The sequence below is a fragment of the Nyctibius grandis genome, chromosome 1, assembly GCF_013368605.1.
Source record: "Nyctibius grandis isolate bNycGra1 chromosome 1, bNycGra1.pri, whole genome shotgun sequence".
Lineage (NCBI taxonomy): Eukaryota > Metazoa > Chordata > Aves > Nyctibiiformes > Nyctibiidae > Nyctibius > Nyctibius grandis.
In genome coordinates, this window is record NC_090658.1 from 13,348,012 (window position 1) to 13,368,537 (window position 20,526).

General features: G+C 43.8%; 1 protein-coding gene across 1 annotated transcript in view; it reads left to right on the forward strand.

The window, feature by feature from the left end:
* The window catches only part of ABHD12 (abhydrolase domain containing 12, lysophospholipase), a 40,269-nt gene that overhangs the window by 16,535 nt on the left and 3,208 nt on the right, over positions 1–20,526 (forward strand). The window contains 8 exon segments of the mRNA XM_068417048.1: positions 1,321–1,426; positions 3,840–3,959; positions 6,785–6,815; positions 15,908–15,957; positions 17,254–17,397; positions 18,852–18,889; positions 19,080–19,159; positions 19,975–20,057. Coding sequence (XP_068273149.1) covers positions 1,321–1,426; positions 3,840–3,959; positions 6,785–6,815; positions 15,908–15,957; positions 17,254–17,397; positions 18,852–18,889; positions 19,080–19,159; positions 19,975–20,057 — 652 coding nt within the window.

The window sequence follows — 20,526 nt, forward strand, 5'->3', positions numbered from 1 at the left end:
TGTTGTCTGCCTTGGTTTTAATGTTTGTGGAATGTTTAGTGATTTTTTTGGGGTAAGTGATGTGAGATTTGACTGTCAACCATTATCAGTGCTTCTTTGTGTGTCAATAGCACAAAAACTTTGGTATGTTAATTGTTATGCCATTAAATTTCAAGGAGGCAGACTTCCTGGTTCTGCTGCAGTGGAGCTCAAGTTTATGGGAAAAGCCTGAATCACTGAGAGAAGAGAGTCCTTAAAACTGCTCGATGCTGTCAGTAGATCTCTACAGCGTCCCTCTTGGTATTGGGTGTGTCAGAGGCTGCCTGGAGAGGCCATACAGCATTGGTGGTGGAAAAGGAAGCATTTAGACTAAGCACATCCCCTCATTTAGCACATTGCACAGTATCTATAAGATGTAGCTTGTGAACCAAGCAATGGAACACAAAATGCTGAAAATGTTTGACTTTTCCTGATGTTGCTCATGTTTGAATATAACATCATTGAATATAACAAGCAACGAACAACCGTGTGTTGTATAAGTTGAAGAACATAAAACTTTTGGAAGAGCAAATTGAGGTGTAATGATTTTGTTTTCAGCTATCTCTTCCTGAAGAGATGAAGTTTCCTGCCTAACATGATCCCTTTTAAATGCTGCAGTGTCTGGGAGATAGAGCAATTATTTGAGTGTCTTTGGAGAGTGGGCTAACAAACTGCGTATGCTCCTCAAAGGATCAGGAGAACAGTGTTTAACACAATTTATCTTACTCTTACAAGACAAGAGCAGTGTGGTGTCTGCTACTATAATGTGTTATCTCCTTTAGATTGTTGTATTATAGAGGCTGAAACCACATGTCATCCTGAAACACGTTACAGCTCTGGAGTGCACCCTTTATGCCAGGGAGTTTGTCCCATCAGCTGTAACTTTGGTTACAGCTACAATGCAAACAGGAAAAGGTTTGCCAAATCAGCTAACCCGCCCCACTGACACAGGAGGAGTGACTATCTTGTGTCTGGAAGATTTACAGAGCAGACTGGGCAGAGATGGTTAAATGTGTGTCAAAGGAAGCTTTGTCTGTCTCCCCCACCTCTTAACTTTAGCCTGCTTCCTGTGTTTTGATGGTTGCTTGTGTCTTCTTACCTTGCTATCTCTGATGTTCATATGTTAGTCACAGCTGTAGCCAGTTCATCCTTTGACACAGAAAGAATAAGGTCTTCCCAGCACAGTGGGCCAGTTTGTATGACTCTCCAGTGCCTTGGTAAAGCAGTTTTGTAAGAAAATAAAGGTAAAAATTAAAAGGTTTCATATTCTGTGTTTTTGTTTTTGTTTTTTTTGTATTTCAGTGAGGGTCCCATATTTCATTGACTTGAAAAGACCACAGGATCAAGGTTTAAACCACACCTGTAATTATTACCTGCAGCCAGAGGAGGATGTAACCATCGGAGTCTGGTAGGGAAGCCTGTTCTGTGCAGTATGTACCATGCATCTTTATGCTTCCTTTTGTTCTCAGTGTTTTCTATCCAGTATTTTTGCTGTGCATGTGACAACCATCGCCTGCTCTGATTTGTGAATGTTTGTGTTTTCTTCTGCCAAGTGACTGAGTTCATGTTGAAAAGTATGCAAATCTCTGGAGCTCATCTGAACTCAGATCACTAATGCATGAAACACAATTGGACAACCTGTGCATTCAGAGAAATTTCATAATTTGGAATCATAAAGGTTACAGGTCTGCATTGCTATAAAGATCATGCCTTTGTATCAGATGAGACCCAAGGAGTTAGAAGTTTTGTCATTCAAATACTTGTTTGTATTTTGTTTTGCAAAATAAATGTGGGGGAAGATAGGAAAACAGGATCGAAGTGTTCAGAGTAAGAGGAAGAATATTCTGTGTATAGAACATATGTAAGGTTTGGAGAGTGGGTGAGAACAGAACACACAGTTTTACTGTCTTAACAAAACAAGTGACAGTGTCAGAGCTCACTGTCATTCCTTCCTCACGAAGATTTTCTGGTCCCAAGCAAAGGCAGTTCATTTTAGCTCCTTGTTACCCAGGATCAGCTCAGATGACTGGTTCTCTGTCTGAAAAGGTCTGCTTTCGGTACTTCCCGTATTATTACACCAGCTCAAACCAGCTTCTGCATCTGTTTCTCACGATAGCTTTCTATTGTGTCTCAACACCAGAAGTTTCAAAGCCACAGAAAAGTTCCTGCTAGCTTTGAAGAAAAAGTGCCTGCGATTTGAATATATATGCAAGAGCAGCAAACACATGAAAAAAAGGCTAGACACTGTGTCAGGTGTGGAGGGGAGGGGGCTGTTCCTTAATACAGCCAGTGATACTAGATCTGTAAGCCGTAGGATTTGGAGTTTTCAGTTATATGTGTGTAACTTGTATGTGTCCACTAATGCAGTGGAGATTTTTCTCTTCACTTGAGAGTGTATGACCTTTTGAATGGGACAGTGATACCCTGCTACATAAAGATGGTTCCTTCCCTTTAAGTGAATTTTGGTGAGAGACATGTTTAGAAGCTGGAAGTTCAATCTTTCCAGGTAGGCTGATAAATAATGGTTTGTATCTTCACTTGGCCAATTAAAAGCCTACCTGCTAAACTGCTGAATGAGTTTAGATTTCAGTCTTGAGATTTTTGTTTCCCTTACAAGTGTTCTGTGTATCTTTACTAAAACAGAACTTTCAGCATGTGGTGGCAATTCAGAGTCCCTGTCATTTGTCTTGATACTTATGAGATAGGCTTTTACGAAGGTTTGGAGCATTACTTTAATGCCAGCATAAGGTCTTGTGTTTGGTATACTTCTGAAATGAAGTCTTCAGCCTGCTTTGTTCCTAAGCTTGTGAAAGTCTTGAGGCAGGACAGTTGAAGTTGTGAGTCCTACAGTTACTGGGGCTTTTTTCCTCACCAAGAGCTCAATGTCTGCTGGCTGCATGCCTGCAAGTAGACTTTTTACATTGTTTCCCCCTGTGTTGGTTTGTCCTTTGAGCTTTACATCTGAGAGGAGAGTGTGGTAGATGGAGTTTGTCTTTCTTCCAAGGAGAAAGGTATGTGAGTACTTAAGTTACTTCTGACAGCTGTAAGCTAGCCCCCTTCTCAGCAATTTGAGATGGTTGTGGGCATGTACTCACTCTTGATGTTTGTCTTCTAGAGTAATTATCCAATTTAAATGCCTACCTTCTCTTTCGTCTGTCATTCCTCTCTTTCCATTCCACCAGTGTTGAATTCTTTCTAGCAGGCTGCCTAGCTATATTATCTACAGAAGAACAGCTGTGAGTTAAAAATTCCTGGCTCTTCTAGATTGAGTTTTTCCAGCTAAAATGTTATGCCTTCAAGAACCTGGTGTCTGAAAACAAAGTACATGATCTTCTCATCAGGCCCTGAGCCCCTATTTTTCCTCAGATTGACTATGGAGTCAGATATGCCTCTTACTCACCGAACATCCTTTCCAAAAACAGCTGACTTTGATTATTCCGAATATCTGCTGACCTAGCTGTGAATCTTGTTTGTGGTGTATAAGTATGTTAATTGAAGTAAGTGCCATAAAAGCTGAGGAATTGAGATTCTTTCTCCAGAACAGCAGGATGTTCAGTAATTGTGCTTTGGGTTTGCCTGTGAAGTTTGATGCCTTGCACAGCCCTGAGTTTTGAAGGCAACAGAGATGGAGGTGAAAATGTAGAAATAACGCTAGCCACTGCCTTTTAAATTTGGCCATTTGTTGGCTAATCATGACAGTTTTATGAAGAGTGTGTGAGGTGTGTAATCCTGAGTTAATGAGTTGATCAAAAAAAAATCAAAATTTGAGTGGCAGACACTGAGTAGCAACAGGACAATGTAATTTTTCCTTCTGTATACAGGCACACAGTCCCTTCAGCCTTGTGGAAGAATGCCCGAGGGAAGGACCAGTTGTGGTTTGAAGATGCTTTGGGTTCCAGCCATCCTGTAATCCTTTACTTGCACGGCAATGCGGGAACAAGGTGAGGCACAAAGCAGTGATGGCTTTGTTTTATGCTGTGTTTTCCTGGCTTGCCACAGCTTCAACACATTAATAAGAAAGATGGGGAAAAACTTTTTGATAGGGCCTGTTGTGATAGGACAAGGGGTAGTGGTTTTAAACTAAAAGAAGGTAGATTTAGACTAGGTATAAGGAAGAAATTTTTTACAATGAGGGGGGTGAAACACTGGAACAGGTTGCCCAGAAAGGTGGTAGGTGCCCCATCCCTGGCAACATTCAAGGTCAGATTGGATGAGGCTCTGAGCAACCTGATCTAGTTGAAGATGTTCCTGCTCATTGCAGGGAGGGAGTTGGAATAGATGACCGTTAAAGGTTTCTTTCAACCCAAACTACTCTCTGAGTAAAACCAAAATAAAATCTGAATGCAGTTTGGTCCTTCTCCTCTCTTTTAAAAGAAAAGCATGTTTTAAGAAATTACGACTCTCCATTTATTGAATGTGGGAATAGATTTATTGCAGTTATCAGAGAGATCTGATATTGTAGTTTACCTTGTATCCTCTGCTAGAAGCCAGGAGGCTGTGACACTTACTAGATCAGGTAGGGAGAAGTACTTTTCAGTATGGTTGTCTCTGAATCAAGACATGGGATAGTATTATTGCTTCTGTATATGTGATTTACATGCATTAAATAAACTTTCCAGTTCCTTTCATGAGCTTATTTTAGTAGTTAACACATTCTGAGGAAAGAAAATCAGAAGGAAAGAGGAAGGTAATGTGCTGGTCTTGTTTCATTATTGCATATGTACAGGACATTTGTCTGGAACAGGAGCATTTCTAAAATTTGTAATCTTATAGTTGACCACGTGTATCAGCTAAAGTAGTAGGGTAGTTCTCTATACTTTGTTGCTGGATGCTAAAAACCATTAGTGCAGTGTGAAACTTCCTGGACATTTCTCAGAATCATGTTCTTACTGGCACATTTCTGCATGGTACGGTGCTTTAGTTCATTTATTAGAACACGGTCTTTTACTAATATGCATCTTACAAAGAGTACCAGCCCCTTTCTGAGTTTTGAGTGCCAGTGCACGTTCTTTTGAAGCTGGTGACTGCTCGTAGATACTCCTCAAGAGCAGAAACATTGCAGAAGTAAAAGTACCATGATGTAAAGCAAAGAAACTCTGTTTTAACTGTGCTGGTTGAAGGTTCGCTAGCCTTTACATCGTAGAAACGTTGCATTTTTTCACCTAAATTCTTGTCTTAGCAGTGTCCTTTTTTGATACAAGAGCATGGTGTGGAAAATGCATGCTGTGAGCCAGCAAATCCATGAGCAGATGGGTTTTTGGAAACCGATCTCGTCTTCTTGTACTGATGTATTACAACGTTTAATCAAATTGTTGCATTATTTTTCAAATACTGCTTCGCTTGTTTTTTTGCCTTTATTGGATGTAGCAAATGATACTAATGGAAGCTATTCTGCAGCTTAATGGTGGTAATTTGGGACCAGTATCTCAGTTATGTGTGTATTGATTAGATTTATTTCTTGGCTCCCCCAAGTGCTACTGAGATAAAGTACTGAGCTATGGATCGATTACATATTTCACATTTCGCTTTACTCTGTGTATTGGAGAAGCTGGAGGTGTGTTGGCTTTGCCATTTCAGCTTTAATATATATTGCTGTATGTTTCTACACTGCGTATTCAGTCTCTTGTCAAAGGGTGCTTTATTGATGCAGGTTGCATTAACCATAAGTAAAGACACTGCCTTGGCTTTCTGGTTTGCCTGAGTGGTCTGGAGCTGAGGCAAAATGTTACGTTTACTTAATTAGAAAAAATGCCGCTGTTGCACTTTGAGGAATGCATGAAGAGGCACCAATGTGTGCATGTCAAGGGTGACTTTTTAAGCAAGTGTATCTTCTTCAGACTTGTATGATTCAAAATGACTTACAGGCAATGCCTTGCGTTTTACCCTGAGTGTTTTTGGCTGCATTAGGTATTTTGTAGTGCAGTTGGAGCTGACAGCTTTTGGCTGGCAAGTGCATGTGTTCTTAGAGGGAGGTCTGGAAAGTGGCATTTTGGTTTAGAGGCTGCACTGACCAAACTAATCGTAGTGTGAATGTTTTAGAGTTTTCATATGAGTGCAGGAGTAAATCTGCTTTTACACCAATACTAGACTAAAGTTTGAGTGTGGATTAGCCATGTCATGTTGTGGATGTATTTTAAAGCATGTGGTGGCATATTCACTCTCCTTTCCCTTTTATTGTCTAGATTTCAATGTATGAAAAAAACATTAAAGCAGATTCTTCCCCTGGACTTATTTACAGTGTTCAACTCTGGTTTTCTCTGCTCAGTCTTTTGCACATGTCCTTTCTGTCCTTGTACTTGGACCCAGGTGAGAAAATCCAAGGGCCAGCTGCTTGGGTTAACGTGGTGAGTTCTGCTGAGAGCATCATACCTTGGAGAGCAAGGGTTACTGGCTGGGGCAGCACTGGTGACAGGGGCACAGGGTCTGCAAAGCCAACAGGGACGAGCTGTTTTGTGTTACAGCCTTTGGAAAAGGCAGATAGGAGGATGGGTTGAAAAGTTCATCTTTATGTGCTGTGAGAAGAGACTTATGGGGAGAAGTTGACTTCAAAACTGTCCTGCATAGCTCAGTAAAGCCTTGCTGTCTCCTTGAAGCCTGTGACAAAGCAGTTATGGTGTTTCTTATGTTCAACATGTTTGTGTTAAACTGGAAGTCTGAGGCAATTGGGAAAGTCTGTTTCTGGAAGCTTAACTGTTCACATGTTTTTTTTCGGTTTGTTTGCTGTTTTTTTTTTTCTCCTCTTCTCTTCATGAATCACTTTCGCCAGAGGAGGGGATCACCGCGTGGAGCTTTACAAGGTAAGTGGCTGCATGTGTTGTCCAAGCAGTTACATTGACACATCAGATGTGCATAGACTTGAGGAGACTGCTCATTACAGCCCACTGCCAACAGGCAGATAGCTTGGGGCCCTTAGTGTCCTCTAGATATGAAGCGCGTATGGGAAAAGGGGTCTGTAAGCTGTGAGCATACTTCCCAATATTAAAAGATATTTGAAAGGTCTTTTACTTGCTCTTGTTAACTGTTAGCTCCAACTGAGCTAACCAGGTTCTTTGCCAGGAATACTTTCACAACACAGTTTAAATACAACTTTTAATTTTTCTTATAATCACAGCCATAATTTGATTATACTTAAATTGTACCTTAAATTAGTGTACTAATTTAAGGTACAATTTAGGAGTATTCTTTCATATGTTACTAGTCTCTATATACTCACTATCGTGAATATTTTCAGTTGGAAGGGACCTACAATGATCATCTAGTCCAACTGCCTGACTGCTTCAGGGCTGACCAAAAGTTAAAGCATATCAAGGGCATTGCCCGAATGCTTCTTAAACACTGACAGGCTTGGGGCACTGACCATGTCTCTAGAAGCCTGTTCCAGTGTTTGACCACCCTTTCAGTAAAGAAGTGTTTCCTTATGTCAAGTCTGAACCTCCCCTGACGCAGCTTTGAACTATTTCCCCCGCATCCTATCACTGGATCCCAGGGAGAAGAGCTCAGCACCTCCCTCTCCACTTCCCTCCTCAGGAAGCTGTGGAGAGCAATGAGCTTGCTGCTCACCCTCCTTTTCTCCAAACTAGACAAACCTAAAGTCTTTAGCCACTCCACATAGGACATTCCTTCCAGCCCTTTCACCAGCTTTGTTCCCCTCCTCTGGACGCATTTAAGGACCTTCACATCCTTCTTAAATTGTGGGGCCCAGAACTGCACACAGTACTCAAGGTGAGGCCACACTAACACTGAATACAGTGGGATAATCACCTCTTTTGACCAGCTGGTTATGCTGTGTTTGATGCACCCCAGGATGCAGTTTGCCCTCTTGACTGCCAGGGCACACTATTGAGCCTATTGAGCCTGCTGTCGACCAGCACCCCCAGATCCCTTTCTGCAGGGCTGCTCACCAGCCACTCCTCTCCCAGTTTATACCTGTGCCTGGCGTTACTCTGTCCTAGCCGCAAAATCTGGCCTTTGGACTTGTTAAATTTCATCCCATTAATCATAGCCCAATGCTCTAACCTATCCAGGTCCCTCTGCAAGGCCTCTTGTCCCTTGAGAGAATCAACAGCCCCTCCCCGTTTAGTATCATCAGCAAACTGGCTAATGGTGCATTCAACTCCTGCATCCAGATCATTGATAAATATATTGAACAGAACTGGCCCTAGACTTGAGCCCTGAGGAACACTTCTGGTGACTGGTCACCAGCCAGTTCTTCACCCAGCGCACCATGAACCTGCTCATCCCACAGTGGGACAACTTGTCCAGAAGGATGCTGTGAGGGACATTATCAAAAGCCTTACTAAAGTCTAGAAAACCTACATCTACTGCCTTCCCTTCATCCACTAGGCAGGTGACGTTATCGTAGAGGGATATCAAATCAGTTAGACAGGACTTTCCTTTCGTGAACCCGTGTTGAAATTCTATACTGTGAGAGTGGTGAGACACTGGAACAGGTTGCCTGGAGAAGTTGTGGATGCCCCCTCCCTGGCAGTGTTTAAAGGCCAGGTTGGATAGAGCTTTGAGCAGCCTGGTCTAATGAAAGGTGTCCCTGCCCATGGCAGGGGGGTTGGAACTAGATGATCTTTAAGGTCCCTTCCAACCCAAACCATTCTATTCTGTTCTGTTCTATGATATCATAGTTCTGGGACCTAACCGATGCTTCCAGTTCATCCTGTTTGTTTCTCATACTGCATTTCAGATACACTTCTGAGCCCTCCGTGCTCATCTGTAAATGTTCCCACTAGCATTGCCACCCTCAGGCAATGCCATGCCAACCCTTGGCTTACCTACTGCAATCCTGTTGGTATCCCCTTCCTCCATTGATTCTAGTTTAAAGCACTCTTCATCAGTCCTGCCACTTTATGCCCAAAGATGTATTTTCCCTGTTGGGACAGGTGGATTCCATTAGGCCCTGGCATACCTTGTGTCTTGAAGGCTCTTCTGTGGTTTAAAAGCCCAGAGTTTTGGCAGAGGCAGCAGTCGTGCCCCAGGGAGGCAGCAAACTTCCCTGAAAAGAGGGTCCAGTCTGCAAATGAGTGCTTCCATTCCGCACAGGAGGGAGTCACCAATGACCATAACTCACTGTTGTTTCTTCTTGGCACTGGTCTTAATGTATGTTTTGATGCCGTACATCACCAACTGCTGCGAAAATGTATGTGGATTGAGGCCAGCTCAGATTCCTTGCACTCTTCAAACTTTTGAAGGTGACGTTTGGTCTGTTAAATGCCAAAATGTTGGGCCAAGCCAGTATAAACCTCCGTATCAGTCCATTAGTTGGCCGAGGTGACAAAGATAGTACTTGCCTATTCACAGAACGGTTTGTTGCAATAAAACATTTTTAAGGCTGCTAGTGCGGGAGTTACTTTATCACTTGTCAGGCAGGCAGGTTCAGCCTGGGTTTCCCCCCTTCCCCACGGCACAGTGCATTTGTATGAGTGGTGCCATCTCAAGTGCTGAAGGTCTTGTACAAAACCCAATGAATTTCCCAGTCATAGCACCATGGTGTGCTACATGAGAACAGACAACTTCAGCTGCTTTGGGCCCTCTGCCTAATGACTTTTGTGGTCATTTATTTTATTAAACACTCTCTTGGCTGAACTTCTCACGCACAATTTCTTGGTCTCATATCATATGTTTCTAAAAGACCCATAATTATTTTTGCTGGCTCATTTCAGAGGGGTCTGAGTCCATGTAATTCCTATGGATTTAGCTGCCATTCCCTTCTCTTTATAATTTGTGTTAGAGTGTTGGCACTCATAAAGCTTTATTGCAATGCAGCTCCTAATGCAAGATCACCTGCTGCAAAGTCTTTTTAATTCAGATTGCTTAGAAAATGCTGTTTGGCAACCCCACGGAGGCAGGTGATATTTCTTTTGCTTTAAGAAAAAAGGATGAGCTAAGTTGCAGAAAGCTGGTTGAAGAGACTGTCATGTATGGTGATCTATTTGGTCATTCTACAACTACCTAAAAGGAGGTTGTAGCAAGGCAGGTGTTGGTCTCTTCTCCCACGTAACAAGTGATAGGATAAGAGGAAACGGCCTCAAGTTGTGCCAGGGGAGATTTAGATTGGATATCAGGAAAAATTTCTTCACCATCAAGCACTGGAACAGGCTTCCCAGGGAAGTGGTTGATTCACCATCCCTGGAGGGATTTAGAAGACGAGTAGACGTGGTGCTTAGGGACATGGTTTAGTGGTGGACTTGGCAGTGCTGGGTTAACAGGTGGACTTGATGATCTTAAAGGTCCTTTCCAAACAAAACCATTCTATGATTTTTCTGGGAACCAGCCTATGCTGCAATGCATTTTGTACTGGCCAAGACAGGCAGAGGAGTTGTTTTGGATTTTGACTGACCAAGAGACTCATACTCAAAGACTCTGCGTGCCTCTGTGTGTTACTGTGTGTGTACATATATGGAGAACACAGTTTACTCAAACCAAAGATTTCTTTCCTGCGTTTGGTATTCTTTTGCTTCTGATAACATAGACAAGTTGCTTAATTTGTCTTTTTCACTCAGTTACTCACATGTGAACACACACGTGGGCTTACCAGAACGACACCAGAAGCTCCAGGTGCGTGTTTATTCCAGCAGAATGAAGCAGGCTGGATTGCTGTCTTTTTCGCTGGTGCTACTAGTAGGCTGGAAGCAGCAGAGGAAACCCTCTAGAAGAGGCTCAGGCGGGAAGTAATAACTGGAAGGGGTCTCTGTCCTTTCATTCCAAGCGATTGATTCATGCGAGCAGCTTTTCTTAGCAGCAGCATTGAAAATTGAGACTGTCACTGCCGGACAGTCTGTGAGCGGCAGGTGTCCAAAATTGTTTGTGCCAGTTTATATGTGTTTGAAGACAGTAACCAGAAGCAGGAGCCGTGAGGAAGCCAGATACAAACTCGCTTTGAGGGGCATGCTTTTCTCTAGTTTGGACAAGTGTCCAGTTATTCTTTTCTCAAGCCTGCTTTCCAGATATTGCAGTTCCCAATGTATTCAGGGTCACTGTGTTATTCACATTATTCAGATCATTCATGCTTGAATAATAGAACTCAAAATTTTTTAAAACTGACAAGAATCCTGTTCTCTTAGCTTCCTTGACTGTCAATGACAGACTACTTCAAGCTCCTTCTGTAATTCATGCTTGTACATTGAGGCTTCAGCAGTGAAGCTTTTAGTTATTACACTGTTGTGCTGGGATAGTGGAGAGCTGATGCAGAGGTTTTTTTGCCCACTGCTTGAGGTTACTCAACTTTATAGCAGCACATGAAACAATAGGCTGTTGTTATAGGGGCATAAGTAATTACTATAAATAAAACATTTGGCATTGTTACACTAAACATCCTCTTAAGGGTCAAAGGAAATGCCTGTTCTCTGCAAAGCCAATTAAATCTTACCAGCTTCATCTGAGACTTTTATTCTGAACTAATTCTAAGGAGAAAAACAAGACAGAAAAATACTCTTAAAAAAAGACTAAAACAGAAGAGGCTGTTAGTGCAGGCCATGGGATTGGGATGCTCCCAGGGTTGTTGGCTTCAGGCGGGGATGTTACAGCTCATTATGTGCGGTCTGTGTCCTTCACCACGAGGAGCTCCCAGCTCTTTGTCCCTGCTTTCTGCTGGGGAGAGGAGAACTGGGCACACCAGCTTGTGCCATGCTGGGCTGTGAGGAGGCAGGTCTTGTTGGCCAGGGGTCCTGAGTGTGGCCTGCCTAGGTTTAGCTGAGCATGGAAATTGCTGCTGCCTGTGCCTGGGGGTGTCTTGAGGGCATCCTTATTGCTGTGAGAGGGTTGGTGCTTTTGGCAGCTGACCATGACAAAAGCCAGACAGATTAATGTTGCAGCATCTCCTGCTCTTTGCAAGGTGCTTTGTGTAGCCTTGCAGCTCCTGGCTCCCAGTGGCAAGAGGAGAATTTGGCTGGGGGTGCATCATGCCATTCCCGTCCCTCTTCAGGAGACTGTGTTCTCTTTCCAGGTGTGGCTGCTGTTTTGGGTGCTTCCTTGCTGCTTTTGGCTGTGCTGAGTGGCAGGATTTGAGGGTAGAGCTGTGCTTGGGGATTCAGACTCGATTGGGGTTAAGGAAAGCTGGAGGCCACTCTGTGATGTCTTTGACAGGTAAGAGGTGCAGGTGGTGGCTGGTGCAGGTCAAACTGATGGTCTGAGGAGGTAAATGCAGGGGGAGAACCAGGTGCTGAAGGGCTGTTTGCAGGAAGACAAACAGGGGGAGAAGGTGAATATTCAGGTGGAAGAAGGCAGAGCTGCCATGGGAACAGTGAGCTGGGGCGAGCAGCAGTGCTCTCCTGCTGCAGGGACTGAGCTTCCAGAGCGAGGTGGGTACCAGTCCTGACAGCACAGGTGCAAAGTATGCATGAGTATAAACATAAAAGAAATCTAGGATGGTGATCAAAAAGAAAAAAATGTTTGAATTGAGAACATCATCAGTTAACTATTTATCAGTAATTAAGCAGATAGAAGTTGACGGAATATTGAATAATAAAGTCTCTAGTGGAACTGGGATAGTTGCCTTTGAAAATGAAACATTAGTCCTGTGTGTGTGATAGCAATGGATGTGTTAAACTCAGCATATTATTTAAGAAGAAATAAAGGGTAGTAAAAATCTTGTTTTTAAATGTAACAGCTGCTAATTAAAATAAAAGTGCATCTATTTGTTTTTGAAAAGGGGTGCTGCCAATGCAGCCAACACAAAACAAACACATGTAGAAGACAGGTTAACTGTCAACAGGTTAAATCATTTTTAATAACCTGGAAAAGGCTAGATTGCACGTGACATCTTAGCAGTAAAATCACAGTGTAAAGCTGAGAACCAAACTTTGCAAGAAGGAACTTTGTGTTCTGCATGTCCAGTCAGGGGGTCCAACATGTAAGTGAACATATAAAAAAATGGTATATAGTGATTCTGATGGAAACAGCTGTCCTGCCACACCTAATTTGTTAATTACTATTTTACCTGATTACTCTGCTGCTGTTACGTAGGTTTGCAGTGGTATTCTGTACTGTGGTGTTGTAGATACATAACTACATCTCTGTGATGTTGACGTAGTTATTTGCAGGAGGATAGTGAAGAAGCAGTAACTTGTGAGTGCATATCCCAGAGTGGAATAACTGCATATTTAATACCTCTGCTGTAAAGGGCCTTTTCCCTGCAAGTGCACACAGTACAGACCTTGTCACCTCCAAGCGAACCCCTTTGAAGGATTTAGAGCCAAAGAAAGAGAAACAGGAATCACTTGAAGAGACCTGAATAGCAAAAAGCAAAGGAGCTTTGACTGACTTGGAAGATGTTGCAGTTGCATCTGCTAATATAAATTCCAAATAACTGTTAGTGAGAAAATGGCATTAGAAGAAGGGTAGTGGAGTAGCATAACCCCATGGTTAGTCCCAAGAAATAACACAACCAAGTGCAGCAATGGTGAGCATGATGTAATGTGTTGGTCTCGGGGAGATGCCAGCAAGCAGCGGGGCAAACTGTGTGATACATATGTGAGCTTACTGGCTTTCTGTCTTCAGACAAGCATTTAGATCCTAGTGGGACAATGGAAATGTGCTCTCCTTTCCCCATTAGGTGCCAGTTGTCTGTGTAAGCTCCAGGGGTGCTTGTATGCACACTGTGTGCCCCCAAGTTGTTGTAAATTGTCTAATTGTTTATAGCTCAACAGGTTACATATACAGATATTGGGTAAAGGTTAAAATTGTACTATTCCTTTAGAAGTAACGCTCAGCTTACAGGTATCATTCCAGTTGTATGCTGCAATAGTCCCAGTACCACTAGATGTGTTATTTAAAAAATTGCAACGAATGCTAACCCAACTGTTAATGCTGAAGTGGTGCGGTGAGCCCTGAAGGCAGCGAATGTTGCACACCAAGCAGGTACCTGATATGCCACAGTGCTGCGCAGCCTAAACCCCCGAGCACTGCTCCTGCCTGCAGTCCACCTGAGAATGGTGTCCTGCCACTACAGGAGTTTTGAACTTGGCTTTGCATCCTGTAGTTGTCGTCTTAATAGCAATTTTATTCGTTGTGCAAGCTGCATTGGCTATAAAATCAAACACTCGGCAACCGAGTAGTGGCAGCACATTACAATGAAGAGCTATGCGCTGCCCTCAGACTAGTGCAGGCTATCACGACGCAAGCTGATAGGGTAAACACCTCCGAGAAAATCCATTGCTTGGTCCTGGTGAGAAGCCTTGAGCCGCAGAAGGGTTTGCAGTATCCTTGCTGGACTTGTGAGCAATAGCCTGCAGTTGGTGGACTGTCAGAAAGGGAAATTGCAGCCTCCTAACCCAGTGCATATAGTATTGCAACTGCTAGTAACACAGCTGAGACACGTAAGACTGCTTCTGACCTTGTTTTGGAGCTCCCTGGAGCACTGTTTTGAGCTTGTTTACCCATAAAGGCAATTGTCTAACAAGTAGGTGGCCACTGGCTAGCTGGTTTTACTTCTGTATAATTACAGCTTTGTATAATTACACGGCATAGCCATAACTGTAATAGAAATAGTAACAATTCTCATACAGGTAGTGTTACAAAGAAAATGGCTTTAATGTTTTTGTGTACAAGTTACAGATACAGTTACCCTGTGTCAAGTGAACCACTGATAACACCCAGCGTAGAGGAGTACAGGCCTGGTATAACAGTGGAGACCTTGGAGGTGGGGACACGGGTCGTTGCAGAGGAGCACAGGTGTGAGCATGCAGGGAACGGGGCACAGGCTCACCCTGGAGACCCTCGGGCTGCGCACTGGCTGCTAGTGGTCAGCTAAAGAGATGCAGACCTGGGAGCTAGGCAGAAATGGGTTTAAAGGTAACAAAGAGAACATGTCCAGTGTATGTTGAACATGCCTCATAAAGTAATTTGGGATGTAACATGGAATCACAGACCAGTGAAGAGAAAGAAATGTCCAGCGCATGTTCAAAATGTATGAAAGTTAGCCCCGGATGGATCCTAGAGGGAAGTGGGAGAAGCTATCACCACCATAGTCCTCCCAGCAAAGGAGCTGAGTTGCCAGCTTACCTGAACACCCCTCTTTTCCATGTTGTCCTCTTTTTCTCTTTTTCCTGTACTAATGAGATCTGAACTAGTAACATTAATTGTTCAGACTGTTAAGATTTCAATTCCACTAGAAATAAAGTGTTCGTTTTACATATGAGATGGTTTCCTTTTGTCCCTTAGAAGGTTTAGAGTATAGTGTAATACTAAGATTGCTTTTTTTTTTTTTTAATCACTTATGTAGACCATGAGAGCAACAACCTTTTAACCTTTGACTTCTTGTTGATTTTTATCTACCACAGAGCGGTTAGGTTCATACAGAGCAATGGTAGCTTGGAATGCTAGCATTGTTTTTACCAAGGCACTTTTTCCAAGCAAGTTCATCTAACATTGGTTATTTTTACTTGCTTTAAACAGATTTTGTTAGGATTACCATTGGCTGTAACATAAATCTTCATGATAGAGCAGTTGCATGTTTTGGATGTATACATTTAAGCCTTCTGAAACCTGAAACAGGCTCCTATATGTTGTGCTAACATTTATGCCAATTTGAATAATATAAATGAAGCAGTTGTACTGTTTCACTGGAAAACCTGAAAGTGTTTGTAGGGGAAACAGTCATAGGATATTTGCAGATCTTAAGGGCAAAGCTGTTCAAGGGAGAATCAACATCTATGATAGCCTGATACGAGATCCAGGAAACACATGGAGTAAAATGAGCAGGCTGAGATGACTAGTGTTTGAAAAGCTCTGTGCCTGCTACAGTGAAAAGCTGTAAGCTGTCGCTTTACTGTGTCAGGCTGATAATGTTATAAATTAGGTCCCTGCACCTTGGCCTGAGGCAAGAGCACAGCTGCTGTGCAAGTCTCTGTGATGGGTTTCTGCATGTTTCTCTCCCTTCCAGGTTCTCAGCTCCCTTGGGTACCACGTGGTCACGTTTGATTATCGAGGTACGTGGGCTTCTTTTATTATGAAACACTTGTAGATGTCTCTTTCAGTAGAAGCAACAAAGAAGTTGCTCTTTCTTTTTTTTTTTTTTGTATCTCAGAGGAGCTGTTGTTTTATAAATGCTTGCTGCTAGTTAATTAGATGTGGTTATTCCTTCTTTTTTTCCTCATGGGTATCAAAAGAACGTCTAGAAATTTCTTTTGAGTGCCTTCCTGTGTAGCACTGCTTCCTGATTCAAGCTCGGTGGACTCTGGCTCCTATTTGTCCTTATGTACATGGCTCTTTGATTTGGGAGCTAAGGAGCAGAGGGTGACCCAGACATTTATGCTGTCAGAGCATCCAGTTAAGGCATCCTCCAGGTGCACCGTACTGGAAACTAGTGAGCTTGATAGGCGTAGTCTTTTGGATACGATCTAATTGACTTTCCTGAAGTCATACAGGGAACTGAACTTGCACTTACTTTTAAAAACTGATAGGTCAGATAAGACATAGAGTAAATGATTTAGCTAACAATTGGTAATGGTCCTCAGCAGAAACCATGACTGTTTTGCCAGCTCTGTGCCACCAAGCAGTCAAGCATCTGCTGCTCTTTTTTTTCACCTTTCTTAGTATTTAAGCCATGGCTAGCAGTGTATGTCCACTGAAGATATAGGAAAAGAAATTAATCCATTCCATTTTTATCAAGAAGGCATCTGGGAGAGGTTTATTTGTAGGAGCTTGCCCTGTTTTTCAGTCCTGGCAGCTGCTTCTCTGGCTGCTTATTAGGGTATCAGAAGGGATGTGGGGGTGCCATTGCTGCTTAGCATAAGTTGTGTAACATGCTGCAATAGTGATAGAGCCAAAGCAATCAGGAGAGTTGGAAAAATTGCTTGAGGGCATTGATCGAACAGCATGGACAAATTGACGTTGCAACAGCTTTGTAAATGTGCTTGGTTTTGACCCTAAGCATCCAATTCTTATGCTGTTAGAGACTCCACTTGGTTACGTGCATGCGTGCAAAATCAGGTAAGCTTGCAGATGGGTAGGTGCAAGAACACTGTGGCAGTTTGTTTGAGATCCACTCTTGTTGCTGACTAAATCCACAAAAACTCCTTGGTATCCAGCAGTATACCCTGTTTAAAACTACTGAGGATCAATCAGGGCTTTCAGCCCCAAATTGTAGAGGTGCACAGTGAAATAAATAGAAACTATCCATGTCCTAGGTTGCTCTGCAGTCGCAGATGGGCTGCATAGGAAGAGCTGCCTGAGCTTGCTGACCAGTTTCTGTGATTCTCAAAAGGAACTGTTTATATTTCAGGCTAGGGGCGATTCAATAGGCAGCCCATCAGAGAGGGGAATGACCTACGACGCCCTTCATGTCTTTGACTGGATAAAAGCAAAGAAGTGGAGACAACCCTGTTATATATGGGGACACTCCTTGGGCACCAGGGTAAGCATCTGATCTCAGTGGGATTTAGCAGCTTCTGAAAAACATTAAACACTGACCTTGGATGAAGGTGCTGTTTGCCGTAATCCCCAGGCTGGCTTGGGTTGGAGGTCTGTGGCATAATTGCTGCAGAGTAGCTTCCCCTTTGCACTCTACAGAGTGAGGGCTACAGTGAATGACTGTGTGGGAATTGATCTTGAATCTTCATTGCCCAGAGGGTTACACTGGAAAAAAGATACTTAGGATAATATAATGCAGATTGACCAAGGGGAGAGAAATTAGGACTGAGCAGTGATCTCCTTCCTGTAGTGAACCTATGTCTGTACGTCCTTCAGAGCAGAACATTGGGCTTTTCTGATACTCTGAAAGAGTATCTCGGACCAGCTGCCCACGCACATGCCTTACAAAATGTTTACATCCTGTCCTGGCAAACATGCCACGTGTAATACGTGGTCATGCCTGGCACAGGGAAGTTCAAAGTGTCAAGTGCCTTTGCCTGCATGTTTTTAACTTTCCTGCTTCCTCCCTTTCCATTGTCTGTAGGTGGATCGTGTTCAGCAGGCAGCATGTTGCTCTTACCCCCCTTGATTTGCAGAGGGAGCAGGGGGCAAACACAAGAGTTGCTTTTGAGTTGAGCTGTGTGCAGATTAAACTTTGAGACAACAGCTTGCCTTGCTGTCCAACAAATGTGTTGCTGGGACGGGGTATTTCAGGATCGTGCCTCTTCATTGCTGTGATACTAAACATCCTGCATTGTTTGAGAGAAGGCAAAGGCTTTTCCTTTGGCTCTTTCTCTAAATTTTTGCCGATGTTGAGGATATCTTTCTGGGTCAGAGCATTGCTTGTGACATTCCCAGTGGACTGCAATCCGAGTGGCCTGGGACTGTTGTCCCCAGCTGAGTTCCCTGGTGACCATAACCAGCCTGGAGTTTGAGGCTTTTGAAATGTGCTGTGCTTGGAGGATTCAGCAACTTCAGAAATATCCCTGTCCCATTAGGGAGATGCATGGGGGAGACCTTGCTGCTTTCTGACCTAGATATGGAAACTCCTTGCAGTGTCACCCTGGGACCCTTGTGCTCCAGCTGCCCCTCTGCCCATACCCCCGCATTCCCCTCTTTCTTGCTCAGCCCTTGTAGTCTGGGGATAAGAGGCTGTGTCAGATAGCTGCAGATATGCTGGGAGCCTGAGAGCCACCTTAGAGGAGACTGTTCCAAGTGGCTACATGGTGTGCTGCTTCCTTGGACTTGTTCACTTACCTAAATGCAGACAACCTGATGCCATTTGAGACAGTTGGGTGTGGGAGACCTGTGGGAACCCAAGTCATTGTGGGCTGGCTGCCCAGACCTCCGTCAGTGTGCGTGGGTCAACGTTATGGCAGTTGAGTTCTACCTCTGCCATCTACTACCACTAGAGCCCTGGTGCTTTGCAGAGGGCCTGCACCAGATTAAATGCTCGTTGTTCTTCTTTTCCAGAGGTTTGCAACAAATCTAGTGAGGCGCCTTTGTGAGAGAGGTAAGTCTGGTGGGTGGATGCTCTTCCCGCCCAGCACAGGTCCTGCTGCGTCCCAGATTTCCGCATATGTTTGCAGTTGTGGCAAGGTTGTCCTTGGCACGCCATGGTGGCAGCTGCTCTCATAAGGCAGACCTGACCTTGCTGGCTATCTGCACCCCTACATTTCAGCACATTGCCTTTGGCTTTTCAGAAACGCCCCCGGACGCCCTGATACTGGAATCTCCATTCACCAACATACGGGAGGAGGCACGAAGTCACCCCTTTTCTGTGGCAAGTACACAGTGGCTCTCACACTAGTGGCATGTAACTGTATGCTTAGAAATTAACTTTCAGAAGTGATGTGGCTGAGCTAACTGCATGACTTGTGGGCAGCAGCGATATTTATAAGGGTCAGGGTAAAGAGCTGCACTTCAGACAGCTCCTGGAACACTAGTACAATAAGCAGTACCAGAGCCCATGTGTGGAGCCTGCTTAAAGAGACAGAAAACTTGGATCAGAAAGGGCAGTAAATGTAGGGAGGGGAAGACAGACTCTGCTCTCAGCAGTGGACAGCCCATTCTTCTTGTGTTGTAGCTTTGCTGTTGCAGGAGGCTATTTTGTGGGCTGTGAGCAAAGCGATGGCAAAGCTGGGCTTCTCTTGGTCACTACCCTGTCCATGTGGCCCCTCTGTGCTTGCGTGGTTTCCCTGGTGAGTTCACTCTGATGTGGCCAGCCCTTTGATCCGACATGGCTGCAAGTTGGCTCTGAACTGAGCAGACACCCAGACTGGGTGTTGGATGTGGCTGGGCTGGTAAGGTGCCCTGGGATAAAGCTCTCTTCTAGGAAGACTATTGCCAGCAGCAGCATGATACCTAGAGACCTTGACCATACAAGCACCCAGAAAGCCTGATCCTTAGCAGGCTAGTAAGATGGGCCTGAAACAGGAGAGGAAAAATAATGCTGGTGGAAACATGGTCCATCTCACTGCAGAGAGCACAGCCAGCAGCCAAGGGATGTTACTGGGATGGCAGTGGCCTGCCCTGTTAACTGCTGTTTGTATAACTGTCCTGCTGGTGCCTGCCACTAATACAAATTTTTCCTCTCAGATATACAGATACTTCCCTGGGTTTGACTGGTTCTTCCTTGACCCCATCACGACAAGTGGAATTAAATTTGCAAACGATGAGAAGTGAGTTCCCTCTTTGCTGGGGTTTCATCTGTGGCAGCAGTGAGCCATGGCAAGCATCAAGGAGGATAAACATCAGACTGCACTCTCTGCTCTTTTTTGCTGTTGTTGTTGAAGAATTATACTTGCTGAAGGGATTTCATTTACTCTTGCAGCACTGAGTGCAACACAGCTTTGCACTGTGGAGCTCTTTCTTTTTTAATTGTTCTTAATAAAGGTAGATACAAGAGAGCACAGAGTCTACTCAGGGATATTCTAGTTTGGTCCATGTGACTTAAGCTTTTCGAGAGTACATTACATGTTAAACAATAGCATTGGGACATTAAAAGTTTGGGAAGATTTCTCTGCTGTGTATTTGCATAAGCCACCCTGAGTGTAATAACATTGTCTCTTTTCACTGAGCCTTTTATCCAAGAGCCTGAGCATTTGTGAGTCTGGTTTCCAGTACTGAAACCAAACCAGACCTTGGGGG